The sequence below is a fragment of the Halichoeres trimaculatus genome, unplaced genomic scaffold, assembly GCF_033239565.1.
Source record: "Halichoeres trimaculatus isolate MK-OKI-2021-1 unplaced genomic scaffold, fHalTri1.1 fHalTri1_scaffold_21, whole genome shotgun sequence".
Lineage (NCBI taxonomy): Eukaryota > Metazoa > Chordata > Actinopteri > Labriformes > Labridae > Halichoeres > Halichoeres trimaculatus.
Window position 1 is genome coordinate 22,727,155 of NW_027437199.1, and position 21,384 is coordinate 22,748,538.

Below are 21,384 nucleotides of genomic sequence, written 5' to 3' on the forward strand. Positions count from 1 at the left end.
ATTAAAGCAGAGATGTTGACGCCTGGAGCCAGTGTCACGGCTCACAACGGGTGGATATTAAATGTCTGACCACAAGTGACATGCATCTTTATAGCTCTCTGCATCTGACAGAGGATTTCATATCAGCCCTGAGGAGGTCCAGTTTCTAATCTTAGTATCTGGAGTTAAAGCAGCATTAGTAACATGACTGAGTGAACTTGGGTAGCATCGTTAACTATGCATGAGACGCTGACGAGGCTCTGGGTTTATGGAGGCAGAAAGTTCTCAGGGAACATCCTGTTGCTTCCAGACAGCAGTGATTAACTCGCTGGCATCGGGCGGTGTTAAGAAGCCATCAGTCCATCTGGTTTTCAAACACATACTCGAGGCGTTACTCTGAGCTGGCATCACCAAAAACAGAACCCAGAACTAGAACTAGAAGAAGATGGATGTTGAACCACAGATTTTTCTTTACTGTGCCTGCTTAGATCTGTTCAGATACAGATACAGATGTTTCAATACATCCAGCTCCGTACATTCTGCAGAAACTCAATAACTCTAAGAGCTGACGTCTTTGAATGAATGGATTCATCAGGATGTGAAATGTTAGAGCTCAAAAAGCAAAGACTTGGTGACGTCAGTCTTAGAAAAACTTCAAAGATATTTCTTAGAATTTTCATTCATTAAGATAAAAGTTAATCCCAAAGCGTCTTAGGCCTTCAGAGAGCGCCAGAGGTGGAAAACTGCCTCAGAGCGGATGCTGACTTTCCCAACACAGGGTCTGCCACCTGAGACAGCTGTTTATCTGCTGATCCACCCCCTAAACAGTCCGGTTAATGAGCAGATGAAACTCTACAACGTTCATACAGTTATTAATTCCAAAGGAAATGATGTCAGCAGCCAGAGCCTAAATGGTAGCCTACAACACTGTTTGAGAAAACTTTGCTTGCGTGCTGAAATCCTCTGCTCTCTCTTGGAATTACAGCACCTAGCAGCACTTTTCACACTAACGTACAATATGTGCACAAGGAGCAGGGACGACACAGTGATTTGTTGGGCAGTGAGACCCCAAGTTTGGCTCTTCTGCTCTGTGTCCAGATGAGGTTTGTAGTCCTTTTTTTATTCACATCGTTTGTTGTTTTGGTTATTCTGCCAAATCAAACTGCTTTTTATAAGGACGCCAGTAATCACAGGAAGTGCTGATAGCTGAGTCTGTGTCCACCATTAATATTAAACAAATTAAGCAGTCAAATCACCAGCATGGACAGTAACAGCAACAACAACAAGAAACCAATCAATGTAATCCAAGCAGCAAACTCCGGTCCAAAAAATATGAGACAATGCGGAAGAGATAAAATCTGCTGTTTCTTCAGTTTGAGGCTTGTCAGAGCCTGAAATGCAACAAAAACCAATAATGTAATAACTGACCCTGAAATGTAAAAAAAAATGTAATAAAAGCCAAAATGTTACAATTCTATGCCCAAAATATAAGAACTTCTGCCCAAGCTGAGTTAGGAGCTCTGTGAGAGGACTCTCAGGAGCTTTCTGAACACAGGTCCAGATCCTGATCCTGACATATTTTGCCCACATCGCCCCCTGATGGAGAACATTTTTCTTGGTCAGAAGCAGAGTTTGCTGATGTTTACGCAGCACATAACAGTGCAGAAAACTGACCACTGATCATCTGGGATCAGCAACACCTGAGGGACAGGTGAGCTCTGTCTTCATCAGTCTGTGGTGATGGAACAAGGAAGTTCGAGCACATGCAGTGAGTTTTCACGGAATGACATAGCAAAGGCAGGAAGATTTAGTGAAAATGTGCATGTTACCTTCCCCCTGTCGAAGTTCTGGATGATGGTGAGGTGCAGATACTCCTTCCTTTGCCACTCGCTCTGCATGGGGTAGTTGAGGAACTCCCTGAGCGGCCTGTCCGACCACTCCAGTAACTCATCGTACAGCAGCAGAGTGTACGACGCCTCTGCAGACAGGAAGCACATCAGACATCTTAAAGCAGCCGTCGTAAACATGAAGGAACCAGTCTCCCAGGACTCTTTATGCAGCAGCAGAATGCGAAGTGTGTGTGGAAAAACCCGTACCTGTGTAGTTTTGTGCTTTCAAGTGCAGGTCGTAGAGTTTGTGGATGTAGCGGATGTACATCTCCTCTTTGTTCAGCTCAGTTTTGTAGAAGTTCTGGAAGTCACAGAGGGAGTTTTTGAGGACAAAGAGCAGAGACAGAGAGACGGGGGAGAAAGTGGTCATGAATATTTCTGCAGAAACTTACAGACGCAGACGGTGACTAATATTAAAAAGTGACAGATTGTTCTATGGTAAAGGTGAAACAGTATATTTCAACTGCAGATTAGCAGTGGCTTCTGATCCCTCTGCCTACACAACCAGGTGCTGGTACAGATGGCTGCTGTTACATAAGAAGAAAGCTCGTAGGCAGGAGAGCAGAGAATGGAAACAAGAAGGAGAAATATAAAGAGGAAAGTGATTTAATCAATCTGAAAGTGTCAAAAATCTAAATCATTTATCAAACAGGCCCATTGGATGTCCTGCAACTTTCATAACTTTTAAAGTAGCTCCTCAACTCTACACGTCTGTCTTATACAGCCTGATGGAAGGAAAGGATAGAAACTTCCTCAGACTTGGAAAAGAAGATTTTAAGTCTGTACATGTTGTGCTCTACCAAACAGAGACACTGCTTTATGCTAGAGAAAGGAGGAAGAACCCTGTGAACTCTATTGTCTTTCATATCTGCAGGTTTTATTCAGTTAAAACGATCTCTAGCTGTTTCCATGACACTTTTTCACAAAGTCAAAGCGATATCTCTGAAGTTTCAATACATACAATTGCACCCTGCTGGTGTTTCCATTAGGGTTAGAATTGCGCACAGCTTGAGTAAAGGACTATAACCAAAAGTAACTATGGAGATCCCAAACATTTAAAGAGCTGAACTGTCATTTTGACATTTGGCATTACTGTTGTTGCTGATGTTGTCGACAGATAAAGGTAGAGGACGCTAAAATACTATAGCGTCTGGACGCTGTAATGATGATGATGTGTTTTGTGTTTTTGTTCTCTGGTCGCTGTCGACCGTGACCATGCCAACTCAGACAGACAGAAACAAAACACTGAATCAAAATCATCATCTCCAGCTCACATACACACTCACTCACTCTCTCTCTCTCTCTCTCTCTCTCACACACACACACACACACACACACACACACACACACACACATACACACACCTCCACACCTCCCTCCTGCTGCACTCTGATCCACTCAATGTTCCAGATATGGCTTGGCCAATATACTTTTCTCCTTATTTGATTCTTTTAGGATTATTGGGGCGCCAATTTGATTTAAACTGTGATTCTTCGATAATACCAATTTTTGTGATTTTTAGTTTGCTTTCTAACACCGGAACATGTAAAAAAGTTGAATGATGATTGAGTCTACAGACTACATTAGGGGCCATATTTTCCCAAATTGCACATCACATGTGAGTCGGAGAAAAATATTTCCCCCCTCTGCTGAAGAAAGTCTCTAACTTTTTTCCAACCCAGCTTATAAACAAAGGCCTAATTAATGATAATTATACAAAATATTCATGGTGTTATTCATGTACGGTGAATAACACCTTTTTGTGAAGACGTTTTTTTTTTCTTCACAAAAAGGTGTTTCCATCGCACTTTTGGAATAAACTTCAACATGGAAACTTCTGAAAAAAACCCTCATGAGCATGTCAAAACTGTTTATCCAAATTTTTAGGAATTTTGGTGTTTCCATTGCCATTTTATAATCAATATTTAGGTTTTTGCGCAATTCTCTGTGTAATGAAAACACAGCTTCTGATGGATGTTTGGGCCAATGATGTTACTGCTGTTAGTGGAAAAAAAGCTTTTAAAATTTATGTACAATGAAAAACAGACTATGGAGTGTGTGATACTCACCAGTAAACTGACGGTACAGCCAATCTTTTTCCCGTCCACTTCTCCAAGCTTCATGCAATCCCTGTGACAGAAACATTGTAAGACAAAGGACAGATTTACTCAGTGATTGTTCTGCTTTTGCATCCTCTACACCCTCTGAACCTGTACAACGACATCAGCTAATTCACAAAGCATAAACTAAGGGTTAAATACTCCACTGGCTGCACTGCAGAGTCCTGTATGCGGCCATTATGCATTCATTTAAAGGGCAATTCCGTTTTTTTGACACCTGGACCTTATTTATAGGTGTGTGCATGCTCATATACTCACTGAGACAAACATCGTGCAGCTTGGAGTCCTTCAGAAGTTATTTAGATCCAGCTGATTTTAACCACACTTAGCGGGGGCCATGGCAAGGGAGCTTCAGCGCGGGACATAATCTCTGCAAAATCGCTCATTTCGGCTATATTTTTTCATCCATCGCTATCACAAACACACTCCTCTTCTGTTGCCATAGGCGAACACTGTCCACAAGTGCACCACCAGTTTGCATTGGGTTGTGGACGTGCTCCTGTTTGTTGTTCTCGAGCCAGCTCTTCGTCTCTCTTCCTCTGCATCCTTCTTTCATGGAGCTCCTCGTCCGTGTACTCAGGCTCAAACTGGTAAGGATAACCGTCAAACGTTTGTTTACCAGGTCAGCTCTGGGTCAGCTGACCCACCTAAAGATGGTAGACGAGCTGACTTTATGATAACACTGGCGATGGATGAAAAAATATAGCCGAAATGAGCGATTTTGCAGAGATTATGTCCCGCACTGAAGCTCCCTTGCTGTGGCCCCCGCTAAGTGCAGCTAAAATCGGCTGGATCTAAAAAACTTCTGAAGGACTCCGAGCTGCACGATGTTTGTCTCAGTGAGTATATGAGCATAAACACACCTATAAATAAGGTCCAGGTGTCAAAAAACCGGAGTTGCCCTTTAAGATACGGAAAGTATCGTTACTCTCATAATTTTCACAGATCAATACAAAAGTTCCACCTCTGGATGAATAGAAACATCCTTTTAGCCCAGAAAGCCAATAAATTAGCATTTTACCGACTGATTTAATACTAATCAGGGATTAAACTAATTTGAGACTGTTTGGTGTTTGATTCCAGTGCACAGGCTTTGTCATTAGGCACAGCTAAGGGCTTTTCCCCTTCTTGTGCTAGCTCACTCCAGAAAATAAGCTGGATATAAGCTGTGAAATTTGGGTCACAGGTAAAGTGAATTAACTCCACATGTAAAGGGTTACCCCCGTCAGGATAAGAACACACAGCTCAGCTCTGTGCAGCACAGGGTGGAGATGCTAAAGGATCATCTCAGTCACAATCAAACTGGAGCAAACTGCACAGAGCTGCAGGACTCTGTGGATGTTTTCTATCATCGGTTTGCTTTGTGAATCAGACCTCCGGAGGAAGCTGACAGCGGTGGAAAATGATGAACAGTTCATGATGCATTCAGCAGCTGCAACCCATATGAAAAGAGGACGACATGTCTGCACTCTCACCTGTAGTCCAGCAATCTCTCCATTAATCGAGTGACGGTAGCGATCAGCGAGATGCCACTCTCCCTCCACGTCTCCCTCTCAATCTTCTTCAGCAGGCTGCAGGACGAGACGGAGAGATGTAAAGATCAAAAGAGACAAGAGGCCGAGAGAGAGCAAATGGAGAGGGGCGAGGGGGAAAAGAAGAAGAAATTACTGCAACAGAAAAGGAGCTGAAGCAAAGAGGAAATTAATCTCAGTCACACTTTTGTCACCTATGCTTGTTGGCCTGCCTGAGCTGACACAATAAAATACCCAAAGTATCACAAAAGCTGACCTAAATAGATTTGTAGAATTGATTGGTTATCTCGACCAGGGGCCGGGGAAAGAAGACAAAACACATCAGAGCCAAATACAGCGGGGGAGAAATAGCTTTTTGGCCTTTATGCCGCCGTTCCCCCTCACACAGACGACACAGAGAGAACAAAGAGGAAGAGCGTCTTACCTAGGGTACGGACCAAACAGAGGAATTCTACTCCAGGCGGGAAGCATAGGCGGAATAAATTAATATTAATACGATTATCATCAGCACACACTCACACAGGTTAGTTTGGGGATTAGTGGAGTTAGTAGGAGGGAAAAAGAAATTAGGGAACAAAATCAAAACAATTCACAAAGCAAGAAAAGAGAAAGTGGGTAAAAGTAGCAGAAAGTTACTGAATTACAAACTGAGATCTGAAAAATTATCATTACTCATACATTATTATATCATACTGATGTAGAAAAGGATATTATGCTCTTTCCTTCATGTTTCACATTTAAAGATGGTTGGTCAGAGAATGATCGACTATGAAACACAAATGTTTTCACCAACATGATCCGATCACTTTGATTCACATCTGTGTTTTAATGCGTTCATGTGAATCAGAAAAATGGTTTTATTTTAATGCAGTAATGTTTTTAGAAGCTACATAGTTCATAGTGAAAGAGGGACGTGAACAAAGGCGCAGAGAGAAGCAGGAAACACACACACACGCTAACACACACAAAGGAAGAGGGAGTAGCGAGCGTGCAGAAAACACAAAGGCAGCGAGGACAAAGAGTGGCCGTGAAGGAGGTGAGTGGAGATGAAGGTGACTGACCACTTACCTTTGGTTTCATCATTAAACAGTCTACTCAATATGCACATGTAAATACACAGCTACACACTTCCTGTTTCTGCACACACACTGACACTTCCCTCATTAGAAACCTGTTTTCACACCCAAAGCGTCTTTAAAGCTGCTACCTGTGTTCTTTGCTTTCAGGGTTAAAAGCTCGATTTCAAAAGAGGAACACTCAGACACATCCACTTACAGGCGAGGAGCTGAGAAAACAACCTGCGAGCTGCGTTCACCTAATGGAGCCTGTGTGGGCTGCGTCATTTAGGTCGTTACGACTCAAAGAACAGCTTTTTTCTCCGTCTATCATCCTGGACCAGCCTGTGCCCGTGTACTCCTTTATTTTCCAGCTATTATGGCGCTGGAGTGGGCCGAGTTGCGTAACACACTCAGCCCCTGACCTCCTCTATTTTCCTTTACAATCTCAGGTATTTGATGAGTCTAAGTAACCATGCAGCCGTCTCCATGGGCTCTGCTCCTGTCTGACTCACATGCTGTTGAAGAGCTCCCGGTACGTCTCGTCTCCTTTGCCTTCAGACATCAGGCTGTCCAGCTTGTCGATCAGTTTGGCCTCCACCTGTCAGGGAACAACGTTTCGATCGATGATAGGCTGATGGTTCAAACTTTATCAATAAAACTAATGTTTAAAGGGGCAGGATGGATGAGCTCAAACAGGAAATTGTGTCTGAATTATTTCCATCTATGTATCAGTGACTTATTTTTGTTATATGAGGAAGTTTGCTCCATCGACAGGATGTAAGATGGGAGAACACACAGACTGAATACATTACTCGTGCATTGGAAGGACCCTCCAAAGAAACCTTATCAAGCTTTGCCAAAGCAACACAGCAACAGTAGCTCTACAGACTAAATGAGTTTAAATCAAGGCTCTTCTGAAAGACCCTGAGCAGTATGCCAGTCCTCCTTTTGGCATACTGGTGCCAGATCACTGGCACCAGTATGCCAAAAGAGACAGTGATGAATATACTTTGAAAGATTAACTTTTCTCATGTTTCTGTCACAGCTGAGACAAAATGATAGAAAACTTCACACACAGCCTAACAAGGAAGCTGGGTTAACGAAACCAATGGTTTCAGGAGTCCCACTCAGCCCCCGTCGAAGCTTGAACTACTCATCCACAGTGTACCAATACATGCTTTTGTTTCAGGAACAGGGAGGTCATAATCACTTACTTTAGAAATAGATGGTGATGACACAGTCATTCAGAGAGATAGTGAGGTACAAATACATCAGACAGCAGTTTGACTTCAAACAGTGGCCTGTTCACCAGCTCTGCAGAGTGTGTGTCTTAGACTAGGTCATTCAGGTTTCACTGAACCAACTGACCAATCAGGGAAGAGCTTTTCTTTTATAATGGGGTGTTTGCTGGAGTGCTAACTCTCCTGACTTATAGTGTCTACAAACAAGCTAACAGCTAACTGTAACTGCCAAAATGGATGGGTAACTCTTGGCAGGTCTGCAAATTTCAGCGCAATTAGGTAAAATTAGTAGGGCTGTCATTTTAACACGTTAATTAGATTAATTAATTACACCACAAATTAACGCGTTATAAAAATTGACACAGATTAATCTGGATTCCAAACCCGGGGGGTGTTCAAAGACGCACTTATTTTCAAATGTCTGGTATTTACAAACCGTTTGTCCTACTTGGAAAAAGTGGTGTTCTCGTCAGATTTTCAAATTTCCGATGGTCCATGAATGTATCACACCGTCAGCAACATGCTTTAAACCGGGGGGAAGCGAGTGTTACAGTCCACGTCTCGTTTATTCACACGTCCTTTATGAAAATCTGCAGAAAATCAACCGTTTGCTCTAGCTCAATTCTGTAAAAAACAGATAATTCTACACTCTTTGCTGCTTTAAACAAGCTCTGAATTATTGATATATGTCCTGTATTTAAATCTAAAGAATTCTTTGAAAATTTGCTTCCATCTTCCTGGTGTCATGTTTCAGCTTGGGGCTGCTCTGCACCAGTGAGCAACAGTTTGTGTGTTCAGAGCATGTTAAAACTGAAAATACTTCACTTTTCTCTGATTCAAGACTTGGATAAAGTGTTTTGTACATAGGTCCTCACAGTTTTTAGCCTTGAGCCCGGGATCTCCTGACCTCATAGAAGTAAAGAAGTTCATATTGCAGTGACAGTTGAGTCCACAGTGAGTAAAATGTGACAGAAGCAAAAAACGTCCTAAAAATCAAATCAGCTTATCTTAGGTGCAAGACCGTGTAGATTTTGTGAAGGTAGGTTCATGTGTTCCTTATGCCTCAGGGTGCCTAAAAATGTGTTGTATATATTCCCACCTTATTTTTTTAATGTTTTTTTAATGTCTTTTGATGTAATTTTAATGTCCTGGAATTCAAATTCTTTGTTTTGGGACCTTAAGCAGATATGAGATTAAAATGTGATTAATTAGATTAATTAATTACAAATCCTGTAATTAATTACATTAATTTTTTTAATCACCTGACAGCACTTAAAATTAGACAAACTTATTAAAAGTTTCTTAGAAATTACCCCAGAGTTTCATGACAATTGGGGAAAATTAGCACCTAACTTCTTAAAACAAATCATAACAAATCAATTCTAAAGTGGTTCACCGCATTCATTGGACTAAAGATAAACTCTCAAAAATTTATGATACGGTTGATCCTTCTGGTGAAAACTGTCATCAGACACCTGCAAATCATGTCCACATGTTTTGGTCCTGTACTCCTTATTGGAAGGCAATTTTTGAAACTCTATCAGAAGTAACGGGGACACTCTTACAGCCTAACGCAATGACTGCCTTGTTTGGAATATCTCTGGTGCCCTTACCTAAATTGCAACTAGATTTAATTGCCTTTACCACTTTATTGGCTCGACGCCTCATTCTTTTAAGGTGGAAATCAACATCACCCCCTTCTCACACAATGTGGGTCAAAGAGATTTTTAATAATTTAAAGCTGGAAAAAATTTGGTATACAATAAGATAATAAATAAATAATAAATTTAGAGAAGTGTGGGGCCCTTTTCTTGTTTACACAGAAAGGATTGTTTTCCCAGTTGTATCTGAATAGAAGTATGCTTTATACAGCTACAAGCCTCTGCTTGTTTACCTAGCCTCTTTTTTTGTTTGTTTGTTTGTTTGTTTGAAAAATTATAACAATGTCTTTTTATTTTTATTTATTTGTTTATTTATTTTCATTTTTTGTATGTTTTATTTTTTGTATCCTATGTTTTTCTATCCCTGCTCTGTTTTAAAGACTGAGATTACTATTGTTATTTTATGTAAGAGCATGAGCTTGAGCCATTGTATGACCAGACCAACCACCCTGTTCCAATGTTGCTGTTTCTGTTTATTTTTGTAAGATTGATGAAAAACTGTAAACACTGTCACTTACGAATGCTGTAAACCTTTGACCTTTTTGTGTAAAAAAATTAATAAAACTGTGAAAAAAAAGGGCATTATATCTCAGCTGAAGCCTTCTTTGATATCATGTCCATGTAAAGCATTATAGGCCTATTAACAGAGGTATATCATTCATCTATATATGTACCCTTGGGGGTATACAAACACATTGCAGGGAGTGCGAGGACACATTTCATTATCTATTTTCATCTTGACAGTCCTGAGATAATTCATTTATGTTGATTTTGTTTATTTTTTTAAGACATAATATTATTAACTTATATTTTTAATATGAATTAAAAAGTAGAAAATGAATTTCGATCTGCTTTAAAAAAAATATTTTTATCTACTTGCTTAGAAATTTGGAAGAAATGTAATAAAACCAGTTACTTACCAATTGTGCTTTGCTTTTGAATAAAATTTGGACATTATTTGAAAGAAGTTATGTGCTAATGTTTCTCCATTTATCCTGACATTTGGGGGTAATTTCAACGACATTAAGAAAAGTTAGTCTAATTATTACCTAATTACACTGGAATTTGCAGACCTGTAAAATAAGGTGCTTCTGATGCATACCAGTGACAAAAAGCAACATATCAGTATGTAAAATATGGAAAAACTAGTAAACCTCTGCTTCTTACGATCCAGTTTTTGCAAACCATGAGCCATGACAGCTGGACTGTTTCAGAGAACTTTCCACTTCCCCAGAAGAAGGTGTACGCTATAAGGTGTGACATACGCAGGAACTAGTTTGGTGTAAACTCTTCCTTTAACTGGAAATTTGACTCAAATTGGGCTACATCTGAAGTTAGGCACAGCTGGTGCAATCAATGATCATTCTGCTATTTGTGGCTTCACCATCCAGAACTTTTGAGGTCTTTGCAGCTTTATCAGGTTTGATTTCAGAAAGAGCTCTCTGCGTTAAATATTACAGTGTGCTGATACAAATGATATCACATCAATATCTAGTTCAGTAACCTAGCTTCACTGCAGTGCTAATGCAATAAGTTGGAGCAAAACATGAAACTGTCTGAAAGAACTTTTTCAAAACTTGAGACAAATATGACTTTGAGGAGCATGAATCTATTTTCGAACCTGTTTGAAATTGCCACTGCGTCTCTGCTCCCAGTCCATCATGTCATGGAAGATGGGGATCATGACATTCCTCAGATCGGGCTGAGGCACCAGCGTCACCTCCAGGAACGGACCAATCATGGCAGGGATGAAGTTCAGCTTGTGCTCCCCTGCAGGAGAGATGGAGGTCAGAGGAGAGGTGAGGGTTTCACTTTACACCTGAACACAGAAGATTGTTTCTGTCAGAGGCAATTTGGCAAACTGAGGAGGAAGCCAGTCCACAACACAACGTGGGCTGCTCCAAGAACTCCACTGCACTGTAATCTGAGTCTGACTCAGTGTGGGGGTAAACTAGCAAAATAACATTACATCAGATTCAAAGGGCCTCCTTTTTGATCATATGAAAACATCACAACGGGAAGTTCTGATGAGCTTACAACAACCAAACCTCAAAATCTATTTCCACAATGAAAAAGAGGATGTGTGACCATGTGTATCAGGAGTGATAGGGTCTCACCTAAATTCTGCCACATGCTGAAGATCTCACAGCCCATCATTACCCTCATGTCTCCGTACCTGTGAGGCAGAAAGTCGGGGTGAGGAATGAGTGCTCACTGCAGGCAAATATTGAGAGAGGCTGTACAGAGCAGAATGTTAAGTACATCTATCTGCTATAGTATATCTCTGAGTGTGTTTGCGTGTGTGTCTGTGTGTGTGTGCACTGCAGCAGGATCCGATGGCTCGTTGAAGCAGCACACAGCTCCTCAGAGGCCATCTGAACACAAACAGCAGAGAAGAGTGAGTGTGCAGACATGCATTTTTAAAGAAATAAAAACTTACTTCTCCAGAATCTTCTTCCTCTTGGAGGGAGAGAAGGACTCCAGCTGGAGACACGGCTGGTTGATAAATATTACAGACAGGTAGAAGTAGGAATCCCACACCTAAAAAAAGACAGGAGCAGGGACAAAAACAGACTATGAACACTGGAAATAACTTCCTCGGTTGGAGTTTTAAAAATAAAGTCAGAGGTATTAATAAATCATATTTGATCATTATTAATGAATTTCCTTTTGTTGGGTTTTTCAGCTGCTGAGTTAAATGTGCTGTGAGGGAAATCTGATTTAAGTGCAGTGCTGTGACATGTTTCTTGCTTCTTTTTAACTCTACTTTTCTTTGTTCAAGACAACTTCTTTACCAGATACAATGCAAAGAGGAAAGGTATTTATCAACAGTTAGGAAGAGCTACAGTTTGAGATGTGACAACAAGCAAACTTTGTCAGTTTCTCCCGTAGTTTAGTGGTCAGCTCTACTCACAGCCCAGTGCTCTGAGACATGTCTGTAACAGGTAACTGGGGGTGGGTACCTTTTACATTTGAAACAATACAATATTGATTTCCCAGTACCTGGCAATCGGTATCAGTACTCAACTTTTGCGGCAAAAAATATCAATTTGTGTAATAATGAAATGTAAATTCTTTTCAATTTAACATATTTATTCTTCAGTATATAACCTTGCAATGCTGTGTTCATGTCCAACATGGAAAATCACCTACTCGTCAACTCCCTTAGTAGTATGCATTTGGTTACCTAAACATGGTACTTTTTGGTTTCATGTGAATCGGACCCAGGACTTTTGACAGAATTTGGTCAGTACCTACAAAAGTAGGTGATTCAGTACCTATCTCTAAGGGCAACGTTAGTGAATCCTGGTTATGTCCTACCAGTGCTCATCTACCAACTCCAACCTCACCAAGCAGAGCTAACGTAACCTCACTCCTCATTTTATTGATAGACTTTCAAGTTTGAACAGACCACTGCAGAATAACTGCTGACTGTGGGTTTAAATGAACATTAGCACAAACAGATTAGCCTATGTTTTAGCTGATGTTTTAGTCTTTAGCTCGTGCTCTATCACTCTCCTGTTTATCTTTCTTCCTCTCTTCTGTCCTTTTTCTTTCTGACAGTTAGGCTCCAGTGTCCACCATCACTACAAAATTAATCAAAGAAATTGTTTTTAGTAGAGAAAAACCCAGGTCTCTCTTCTCACTACTTAAGCTTCATCAACTGTGGTGTTATCATAGAGACTTAGACATGCAGCAAATCAATCCTTTACCTGCTCGACCCAATCTGGAAGCTACGAGGTTGCATTTAGGAAAAAACCCATATAGGCGCTGATAATCTCAAAAGCATGTATCATGATCAGGCATAAATAAAGAAGAGAGACTTTTTTAAGATCACTTGGAAAGTCACAGCTCCAAATAATGATGACTAGCCATACAGCTCAACTTCTTTTTGCTTTAAAGCTCCTATAGGGAGTTTTCTGTATGTGTGGAATCAGGCGCCCCCTGTGGACAAAGTTATATCATCAAAAATAATGTGCACGATCTGTTTTGTGGTATAAGATCTCCTCTTGCTGGCTTTAACAGTCAAATGCAGTGGTCATTGTGAATATTAGCTCATATTAGGCTAAGTGGCAAAACTGAAGCAGACTCTTTTTTTCGGTTGCTAGGCGCTACCCAAGTAGCTGCCTGTTGAAGCAGCTCTCTCGTCTTTGTCCGTTTCTTGTAATTTCTTCGTCTCTTTTTCGTCATCTTTGTATTTGGAGTGGATCATCACTTTGTATGGTTCATTGTCGGTCACGGACACCAAACTTTTTGTGGCTTCGGCGGTATTTTTTACTACTTTTCTCCTGTGTTTGTCTGGAGATCCTACATGTAACCATGGCTGCATTGTTTACATGCGAAATTAGCTGTTAGCAGCCTGTAGCATGTCAATGCTAACTAGTGTAGGGCTTGATGATTTCCCTCGAGCTGAGGAGGAGGAGGTGAGGACGACGTGCTGGTTCTCGGATGTGAGCTGGGAGGTGACGACGTGGACCTGTCCTTCCATCCATCGTTGTTGGGAACGTGGGATCTAGCCCCGGGGGATGGACGAGCTAGCTGTGCTAGCCCAGCGGCAACGTGCTGTTCACGGACGTGGCTGACGGAGCGGACATCGGACGCCGCTACACATCGGAGGAGCTTCGCCTGCTGTGAGCTGACAGGATCCAGGAGACAGAGACTGAATAGACTGCTGGGGAGGCTCAGTCCTGGACCCTGTGGAGGTGGAGACTGGCTGGGCTGGAGAGTGGTGGACGGGATGTCGTCATCTAATTTCTTATGGACATTTTTGCACTTTCTATATTCTTTCTTACTTTTGTTTTCTTAAATGCTGCGGTGACTTCTGAATTTCCCCTCGGGGATAAATAAAGTATTTTCTATTCTATTCTATTCTATTCTATCCTATATTAGCTCATATTAGCATCATTATTGTTTGTTTTTTGCTTTATGCTAGTGTGCTAGTTCTGAAACATAACGACAACCAGAAATGCAAAAAAAAAAAGAAGGGAATCAAAACCTGAAATGGAACAACTTTTTGCCCAAAATGTTACAACTTGTTACTTTTTAGGTCGGTTATTACATTCTGGGTTTTATTACAATTCAGGGTCAGAACTTTTGTTACATTATCGACCAGATTTCAAGTTTTATTACACTTCTTTAAAAACATTTTGGGTCACTGTAATGTTTCGGGCTTTGACATGGTGTAAAAATGAGCTAAGTTCCTTTTAGTATCTTACATTAAACTGATGTTGCTGCTGAAGCTCTTACTTTGAAAAGATCTGTGTCTTTTGGAGCATGTGTGTGCAATTTTAGTGCACTCATGCTACTGCGTTTCAGAAGTGTGTATACGTGTGTATGTCTCTAACACCTCTGCAGCTTTGTTTTGTTCTACACACAAACAGACACAGGCGACACGTCTCCTCCCTTACCTTGTAGTCAAACTTGTCATTGAGGAAGTTTTTCCTCAGAGCGTCAGAAAGGTAGAGGACGGTTGTGATGATGACACTTCACAGAGAAGAGAAAGGAGAAAAGTTGAAGTTTTGCTTGCTTCAAGGCAAACGCAGCACAGTAGAGAACGTGTGTGTGTTCAAAGGGGCTGTTTGTGGGGATGCAGAGGTGAATGATTAAACATCGGGAAAGAAAACACTTCTTTGTCACATCAATACCCCAAAACATCAAAGCAGATATCTTCCATGAATTCATGTCATCAACACTTCTAAATCAGGTCATCATTTGACTTCGTCCTCACAGGTGAACAATGCTTTCACCTTTGACTAAATGAGAGAGGAACTTAAAAAAAAAAAACCTTCAGGCTTGATTATTCATGAAAAAGAGACTTCTGGCTGGATTATTGAGGTCATTGAGACTAAAGTTGTAAAGCACTGTGTTCATGGAGAAAGACTTCAACAGATCAAAGCTCATTAGGCGTTTTCCAAGTCTGACTGAAAGCATTTTGATGACTGTCTTTGTCCCAAGCGTTATTGTCTTTATTAATATGTTAATGAGATCTTACTTGTTTGTGACCAGCCGCATGACGGTCCAGTCTTTGGGGAACATTTCAGGTCGGATTAAGATCCTGAAGACGGTGAAGATCTGAAGAAGAAAGTCCTAAAACACAAAAGCACACAGCACACCTGTTATCACTGGACATTTAATCATGTAAGCAGTACCGCCGAATATCAGCATGTTGGTCATTATCTGTTAATACATTTTTAAGCCAATATTGTCCGATACTGATAACGTGTCGATCAGGGATGCAAACAATTAATCGATTAATTGATATTATTCAATTAAAATGAAGTCATTGCAATAGCGTTTTTAACCCGTAATTTCCCACCAGCCTGCATGAGAGCTCGCTTTGCGCCAGACGTCCTTGACGCACACACGGTAACACAAGAGAAGCAGACCTCTGACAACAACAACGACAACAAGAGAAACGAACAGAAGTGGACTACTTTCTTAAAGGTCCACCACCACACCTTGACTCAAGTCCTGCAGCATGGTGGAAGGTTTCCAAGAGTAGCAAACCTTGCACTGAAATACAATAGTATAGAACTTTATTTGTCATTGTAACAAGTACAACAAAACTGCAAATAGGCCTACTACCTGGCCATACCTGGCATGTCTCTCTCTGCTGAGCTAGTGTTTTCAGCAGCTGGCCTAATTGTGAACAGGCTGCACATAAAGCTCACCCCTGATAACCCCCCCCCCCCCCCCCAAAAAAAAAAAAAAAAAATCGGGTTAATTTTACTTTCCACATAGCACCAGATCACAGCAGAAGTAGTTACCTTTCACAAATGTCAGGTCTATACCTTGTTCTTTTTGAAAATAGCCAAATACATCTAATTTACATGACGTCATGTCATAGTCGCGTTCACATTTCTCCTCGCGCTGCTTCGCGCACGGCGAAGTCCCGCCCCAACGCGTTGACAGACACACAAACGTGTGCACATTTACACACACCGACAAGCTCATCCCAAATAGTAAAACCACCACAAGAAACATCTGCCAGCTACTTCTCGGTGAAGACGCAACGCTCGCTCTCCTGCCCCCAGCTGTTGACAATGTCACCCCTCCTCCCAAGGCCGTACATCGTCGCGTTCACATTTCTCCTCTCGCTGTATAGCGCGTGGCAAAGTTCCGCCCCATCCGTTCACAGACACGCAAGCACGTGCGCGCATTTACTCACACTGACGAGTAAAGATGCATCACTCGCTCCCCTAAGTTTGTTTTTTTTTTGTTGTTGTTTGCTTCTAACAGACAGCGCACTTATTTATTTTCATGTTTCAAGTAGCCCTAAAGAAGCCTTGTCATTGCATTGTTCCATTTGTGATTGTGTTGTGCCCTGCTGTTAGATTAGTATTTTATTAAAAAATATGATTTACATTTTCTCTCATAAGAAAGTGGCCATTTTCGTAGAAAGGAACCTATTGATTCAGAGGGAAATTCAGCTTCTCAGAAAAAATTGCCACTCATCAATGACTTGATCATCAATTAATCTGATAAAACAATTACCAATTAATGAATTACTCGATAATTTGCACCCCTGGTGTCAATAATATTAAATCTGAGCATAAAAATGAAGCATGGAACCAGAGGCAGTTTCTGAATGTCTCTGTCCATGGTCCTGAAGTCCTCTTCTTTCTGACACCTGTTGTAGCTCAATTTCTCCCACTTTGTTCCTGCACGGTGTCTGTTTTTCTCAGATTACCGCCCCGTAAAAACATCTTCGCTCTCCTCCTCCTCAAACTTTTAAAGTCTTAAAATTCCTCACTGGACAGAACCCACAGCCTCGTGACGTTCTTCTGTCGTTCTGCTTTTGTGTTCATCTCCTTCTGCTCCTCTCTTCATTATCATTCCTATGCATCCCACCACTGCTGACCTTGCAAAACACATTTGTGAATCTCTGCACACAGGGGACGCCAATATTTGCAGCCGAAGTGTATAAACATGTTTTTCACAAATGCTTGAAAGTGCAGCCAGTGAGTCACTCTGAAAGTTTTCTGAAAACTATTAAGAAAGAGGCTGAGGAAGGAGAAGAGACGGTGAGGCGAAGGACTCAAAGAGTGAAAAACAAATGTTGTGGAGACAAACACTGATCAGAATATCAAGCTCAAAAAAACAACACTTCTATTCCAAACTTTCTTTTGTTCCCTCTCATACACTGCTCCCACAATGTTTACATATTCATATGCAGGAGAGGACAACAGATGACAATTCAAAGCAACAGCTATCCAAATATAATAAAGGAAAAAGATCATATCTATAGATTGTATTTGTTTTCTCATGCTATTTCTTTCACTGTTAGAAACTTGATTATTCTTTGGCAAGTGATTGTGATGTAGAAAAACTGCACTAAGGACTGAAAGTGAATAAGACAAATAGAATTTGACAGTAGTTAGTGAATAACTAATCACTAAGGCTTCACTGTATCCTAACCCCCCTTACCCTTTATTCCCAGACACAGCAGAAAAAGCATCACCACAGAGTGACAGACACACAGAGACAGAGATGACTGCGGCGGTCTCACCCTCAGGTTGTCTTTGCTGCTGAACGCCTGCAGCAGCTGCTGGTAATGTCTGTCGCTCATCTGTCGCAGGAGGGCCAACAAACACGCCACGAACTCTCCCTGATGGGCAGAAAACACATCAAGGTTGAGTGGAAGATACGTTTCGGTGCGACATGATGTAGCGTGAGCAGGAATATGAATCCTGTGTTCCATGAAATGTTTGTGTGACCTGTATTTTACCAGAAGTATCCCCAGCGAGACACGAAATCTCTTTTAGAAGTCAGTCCTGGGTAAGACAGTTACATAAAATGTTCCCTCCACCAGCTCCCTGTCCACTCTGGAACTGATTTTAAGATCACGTTGAAGCTCGTGTGGGTCTCACCCTGAGTTAGATCGTGGAAATGCCGACACCATATGAGCCATCTCACATTCATGGGAAGATAAGACTCACAGGGCTTGATCAACTAAAGGTTTGTCTGTATAACAACATGTGCAAACCTGATAGCATGTGCAAAGCACAGCACCAGAATCTTCTGTGCATGCACCAAAAAATTTTGGACTGTCAGAAATACAAATAGTAGAGACATATTGTCCATCCAGAAAAGCTGTTTTTTAAACTGCTGGATGAACCAAAGGCTGATTTGAAGCTAGTTAGAAAAAGGAGCCATGCCAAATCTCCTTGGGAAAACTTTTTGTAGGGCTATATCTTCCTGCGGTTAGATGTGTAGGAAAATGATGAGGGTCACATAAGGCATGCTTCTTTTAAAATGCAATTACACCAAAACAAAAAACACCATGAATGAAGGTAAATATTGTGGCATGTTTATGGGAAGAAGTCAACTGGATTCAAGCAGGATTTCAAACTTGCTCTGTTAAAGTTCTCTCAAACTTCTCTCTCATGGCTAAATGTTTATGTTGTCCTCCTGAGTCTTTGCCATGCTCTGTAGGTCAAACAGTTGTTTATAAAGGTGATACATAAATAAAGTTAGTGTCATAGTAACACTGAAAGCACTTTGACCAAAGACAGAGCCAGTCCGAGGGAGGTCAAACAGAAATTGGAACAAAGTTTACAACCCCTGACACCTCAAGGAGTCAGTCTGCAGAAGTTAGACAGCAGATCATGTGGCACAGACTTATAAAGAAAGCTATACCAACACTTCATTCTCCTGTTGTATAAGGAAGAAAAACCTGCTTTTCATATAAGACAGTGATGTGTGACAGATCTGAAACCAGACGGCACACAATGCAGCATGGGACAGTGTGTGCTGATAGCAAAATCAGAATTTCAGACCCAAGCTGTGAATATGTTTTAAATGCTGTAAAAGTCTGTTTTTAAGGCTAGGTGTGTACGTGACTTCTGGTTTTTCTGAAGCGGATTCTTGATGAGCAGCAACTTTTAACACTTCTGCAAAAGCTTTTTTCTCATTTTCTAAACCTGATATTGCCCCTTTAGCATGCATCATAAAAGATCACTCTCATTAAGTTTGGATAGAAAAAAGTTGCTGACTTTTTTCCAGACATACTAAAAACAGGCTTTGGCTGCGTTTCCATCAAGCAGACCGGTTTGGTTCGTTTTTCATTTTGTAGCGTTTCCATTGACTTATCCCGGGACAGATCCCCAAATAACCATGACAAGCCGTCCCACTTTTTGGGACTCATTCGTATGGGTGCCAGACTGAAACGATCCACTCACAGAAGGTGGAGCAACACACTGCAGATTGTTGATTGGTCAAAAGAATCATCTCTTAGCGGCTGCATTTCTCCATACAGACTTCTGTAAAACAAAGCTTGATTGTTCTTTGTATCAAAGAGCTACATGCCAATCACAGAGAGGACAAAATGCTGATGTCTTCCATCTATGCTCTTTGTTTTCTCTGTTGCGTTTTCTTCTTCATTGGATTTATTAGTGGGGTAAACTGCTACAGCGTCACGCTAATGTTCAACAGCTGCGGCTTCAGCATCCGGCTTGTACACCATCTGCCTCGAGAGGGCACAGTTTTGCTGTGGAAACGCAAATGGAATCAGACCTAACTGTACCAAACTGTGCCAAACCGTGCTGAACCGAACCAGAATGCATGGTGGAAACGCAACTTTTGTTTTTGTAAAAGAAACCCAACCCTACCCTCAGTTTTCACATGAGACTCTATCGATCTTCAGCCTGGAGAGGAACATCGTCTTGGTCTTGTTTGGCATTTAAAACCAGCTTTAGTTCACAGAGACTCACATAGAGAGCTTTAACAGCAGCTTGTAGGTTGTTATGATGTTATATAATATCATAAATGTATGTTTTTACTGTGGAGGAGGAAAAAATAACTGATGATACAATGAGATGATAATAGAAGCACTGTATCGTTACAAATTCAAGACCTTCAACAGCATTAGCTCTGTTACACTCATTTAACCCTGTCAGTTATATCATCAAACAGTGATGGTCTCATTATCATCCCCTCATCACTCCTTCATTGCTTTGTTGTCGCATTAACCTTAATTATCTCCCTTAGTGTTAATAATGTTAGTCGCCCGAGCAGCAACCCAATTTCAAATCCATAATTACACCTGAACATTTCCTTAAATCCCAAAACAATTTAGATTTGAAAGCACACACACACACATGAAGCACATGTTAAACACACACGTACAGTCACATCCTGGAACTGTAGTCTCATGCTGGGTCCGGCGGGTTGGGGCCGGTTACTGATCTCCAGGATGGTCCTCAGTAAGACTCCCAGCAGGCTCTCCACAATGAGCTCCACCTCCTCAGAGACCACCGGCTCCTGCACAGACGATGAAACACACAGTGAAACTTTCACTAACACGATGATTTCACCAAGGTTGACCTTTAAATTCAGACCACTTCAAAGTCACATGACCACTTTGCATTTGTTTGAGTTCTTCCTGCCTTGAATTGTGATCGACAGCAGATGTCAATCCAGAATCAGAGCCACACCGAGCATCCTGGCCCTAAAATCCTGCTTTCATCAGCGTTTTAATGAGTGAGAAGTTTTCAAGGCTGAGAGCCATGTTTAGAAACTCTTAATTCACAGGGAAGAGGAGAACGGGAAAAGAATAAAAGGAGGTGAAACACAAAGAGAAGGCAGATAGAGATTAAAAGCAACTCAGAGAGACGAGGATAAACTGATGGGTGTGTGTGTAGGTGTGTGTTTGCCTGTGTGCATTTCCCTGTAGTCTCTACCCCTGACAAGAGAGAGACAGGTCTTAGACAGAGTGATAATGAGAAGGAGCCTCAGACGGGCACATGGGCTGCCACTGCTGTCACTTCCCTTTACATGCAGTGCCAGTCCGTGTGTGTGAGAGTGTGTGTGTGTATGTGTGTGTCCTACTGGGCGCCTTTACCACTAGCTGCCCCTCTGGCACCAACAGTTCAAGCCAGGCAATCCAAGCTGTGACACACACAC

General features: G+C 41.4%; 1 protein-coding gene across 11 annotated transcripts in view; it reads right to left on the minus strand.

Moving 5' to 3' along the window:
* Positions 1–21,384, minus strand: part of dock4b (dedicator of cytokinesis 4b) — a 200,803-nt gene that overhangs the window by 44,060 nt on the left and 135,359 nt on the right. For 9 of the 11 annotated variants that reach the window (XM_074697793.1, XM_074697795.1, XM_074697794.1 and 6 more), the window contains exons 25-37: positions 20,608–20,742; positions 17,990–18,088; positions 15,473–15,567; positions 14,889–14,964; positions 11,921–12,021; positions 11,598–11,656; positions 11,102–11,250; positions 7,091–7,176; positions 5,945–5,971; positions 5,464–5,559; positions 3,938–3,998; positions 2,076–2,169; positions 1,809–1,957 (exon numbers count right to left, since the gene is read on the minus strand). In XM_074697793.1, coding sequence (XP_074553894.1) covers positions 1,809–1,957; positions 2,076–2,169; positions 3,938–3,998; positions 5,464–5,559; positions 5,945–5,971; positions 7,091–7,176; positions 11,102–11,250; positions 11,598–11,656; positions 11,921–12,021; positions 14,889–14,964; positions 15,473–15,567; positions 17,990–18,088; positions 20,608–20,742 — 1,227 coding nt within the window. The remainder of the gene's footprint in view (positions 1–1,808; positions 1,958–2,075; positions 2,170–3,937; positions 3,999–5,463; positions 5,560–5,944; positions 5,972–7,090; positions 7,177–11,101; positions 11,251–11,597; positions 11,657–11,920; positions 12,022–14,888; positions 14,965–15,472; positions 15,568–17,989; positions 18,089–20,607; positions 20,743–21,384) is intronic. The other 2 variants (XM_074697800.1, XM_074697796.1) reach the window with 1 other exon arrangement.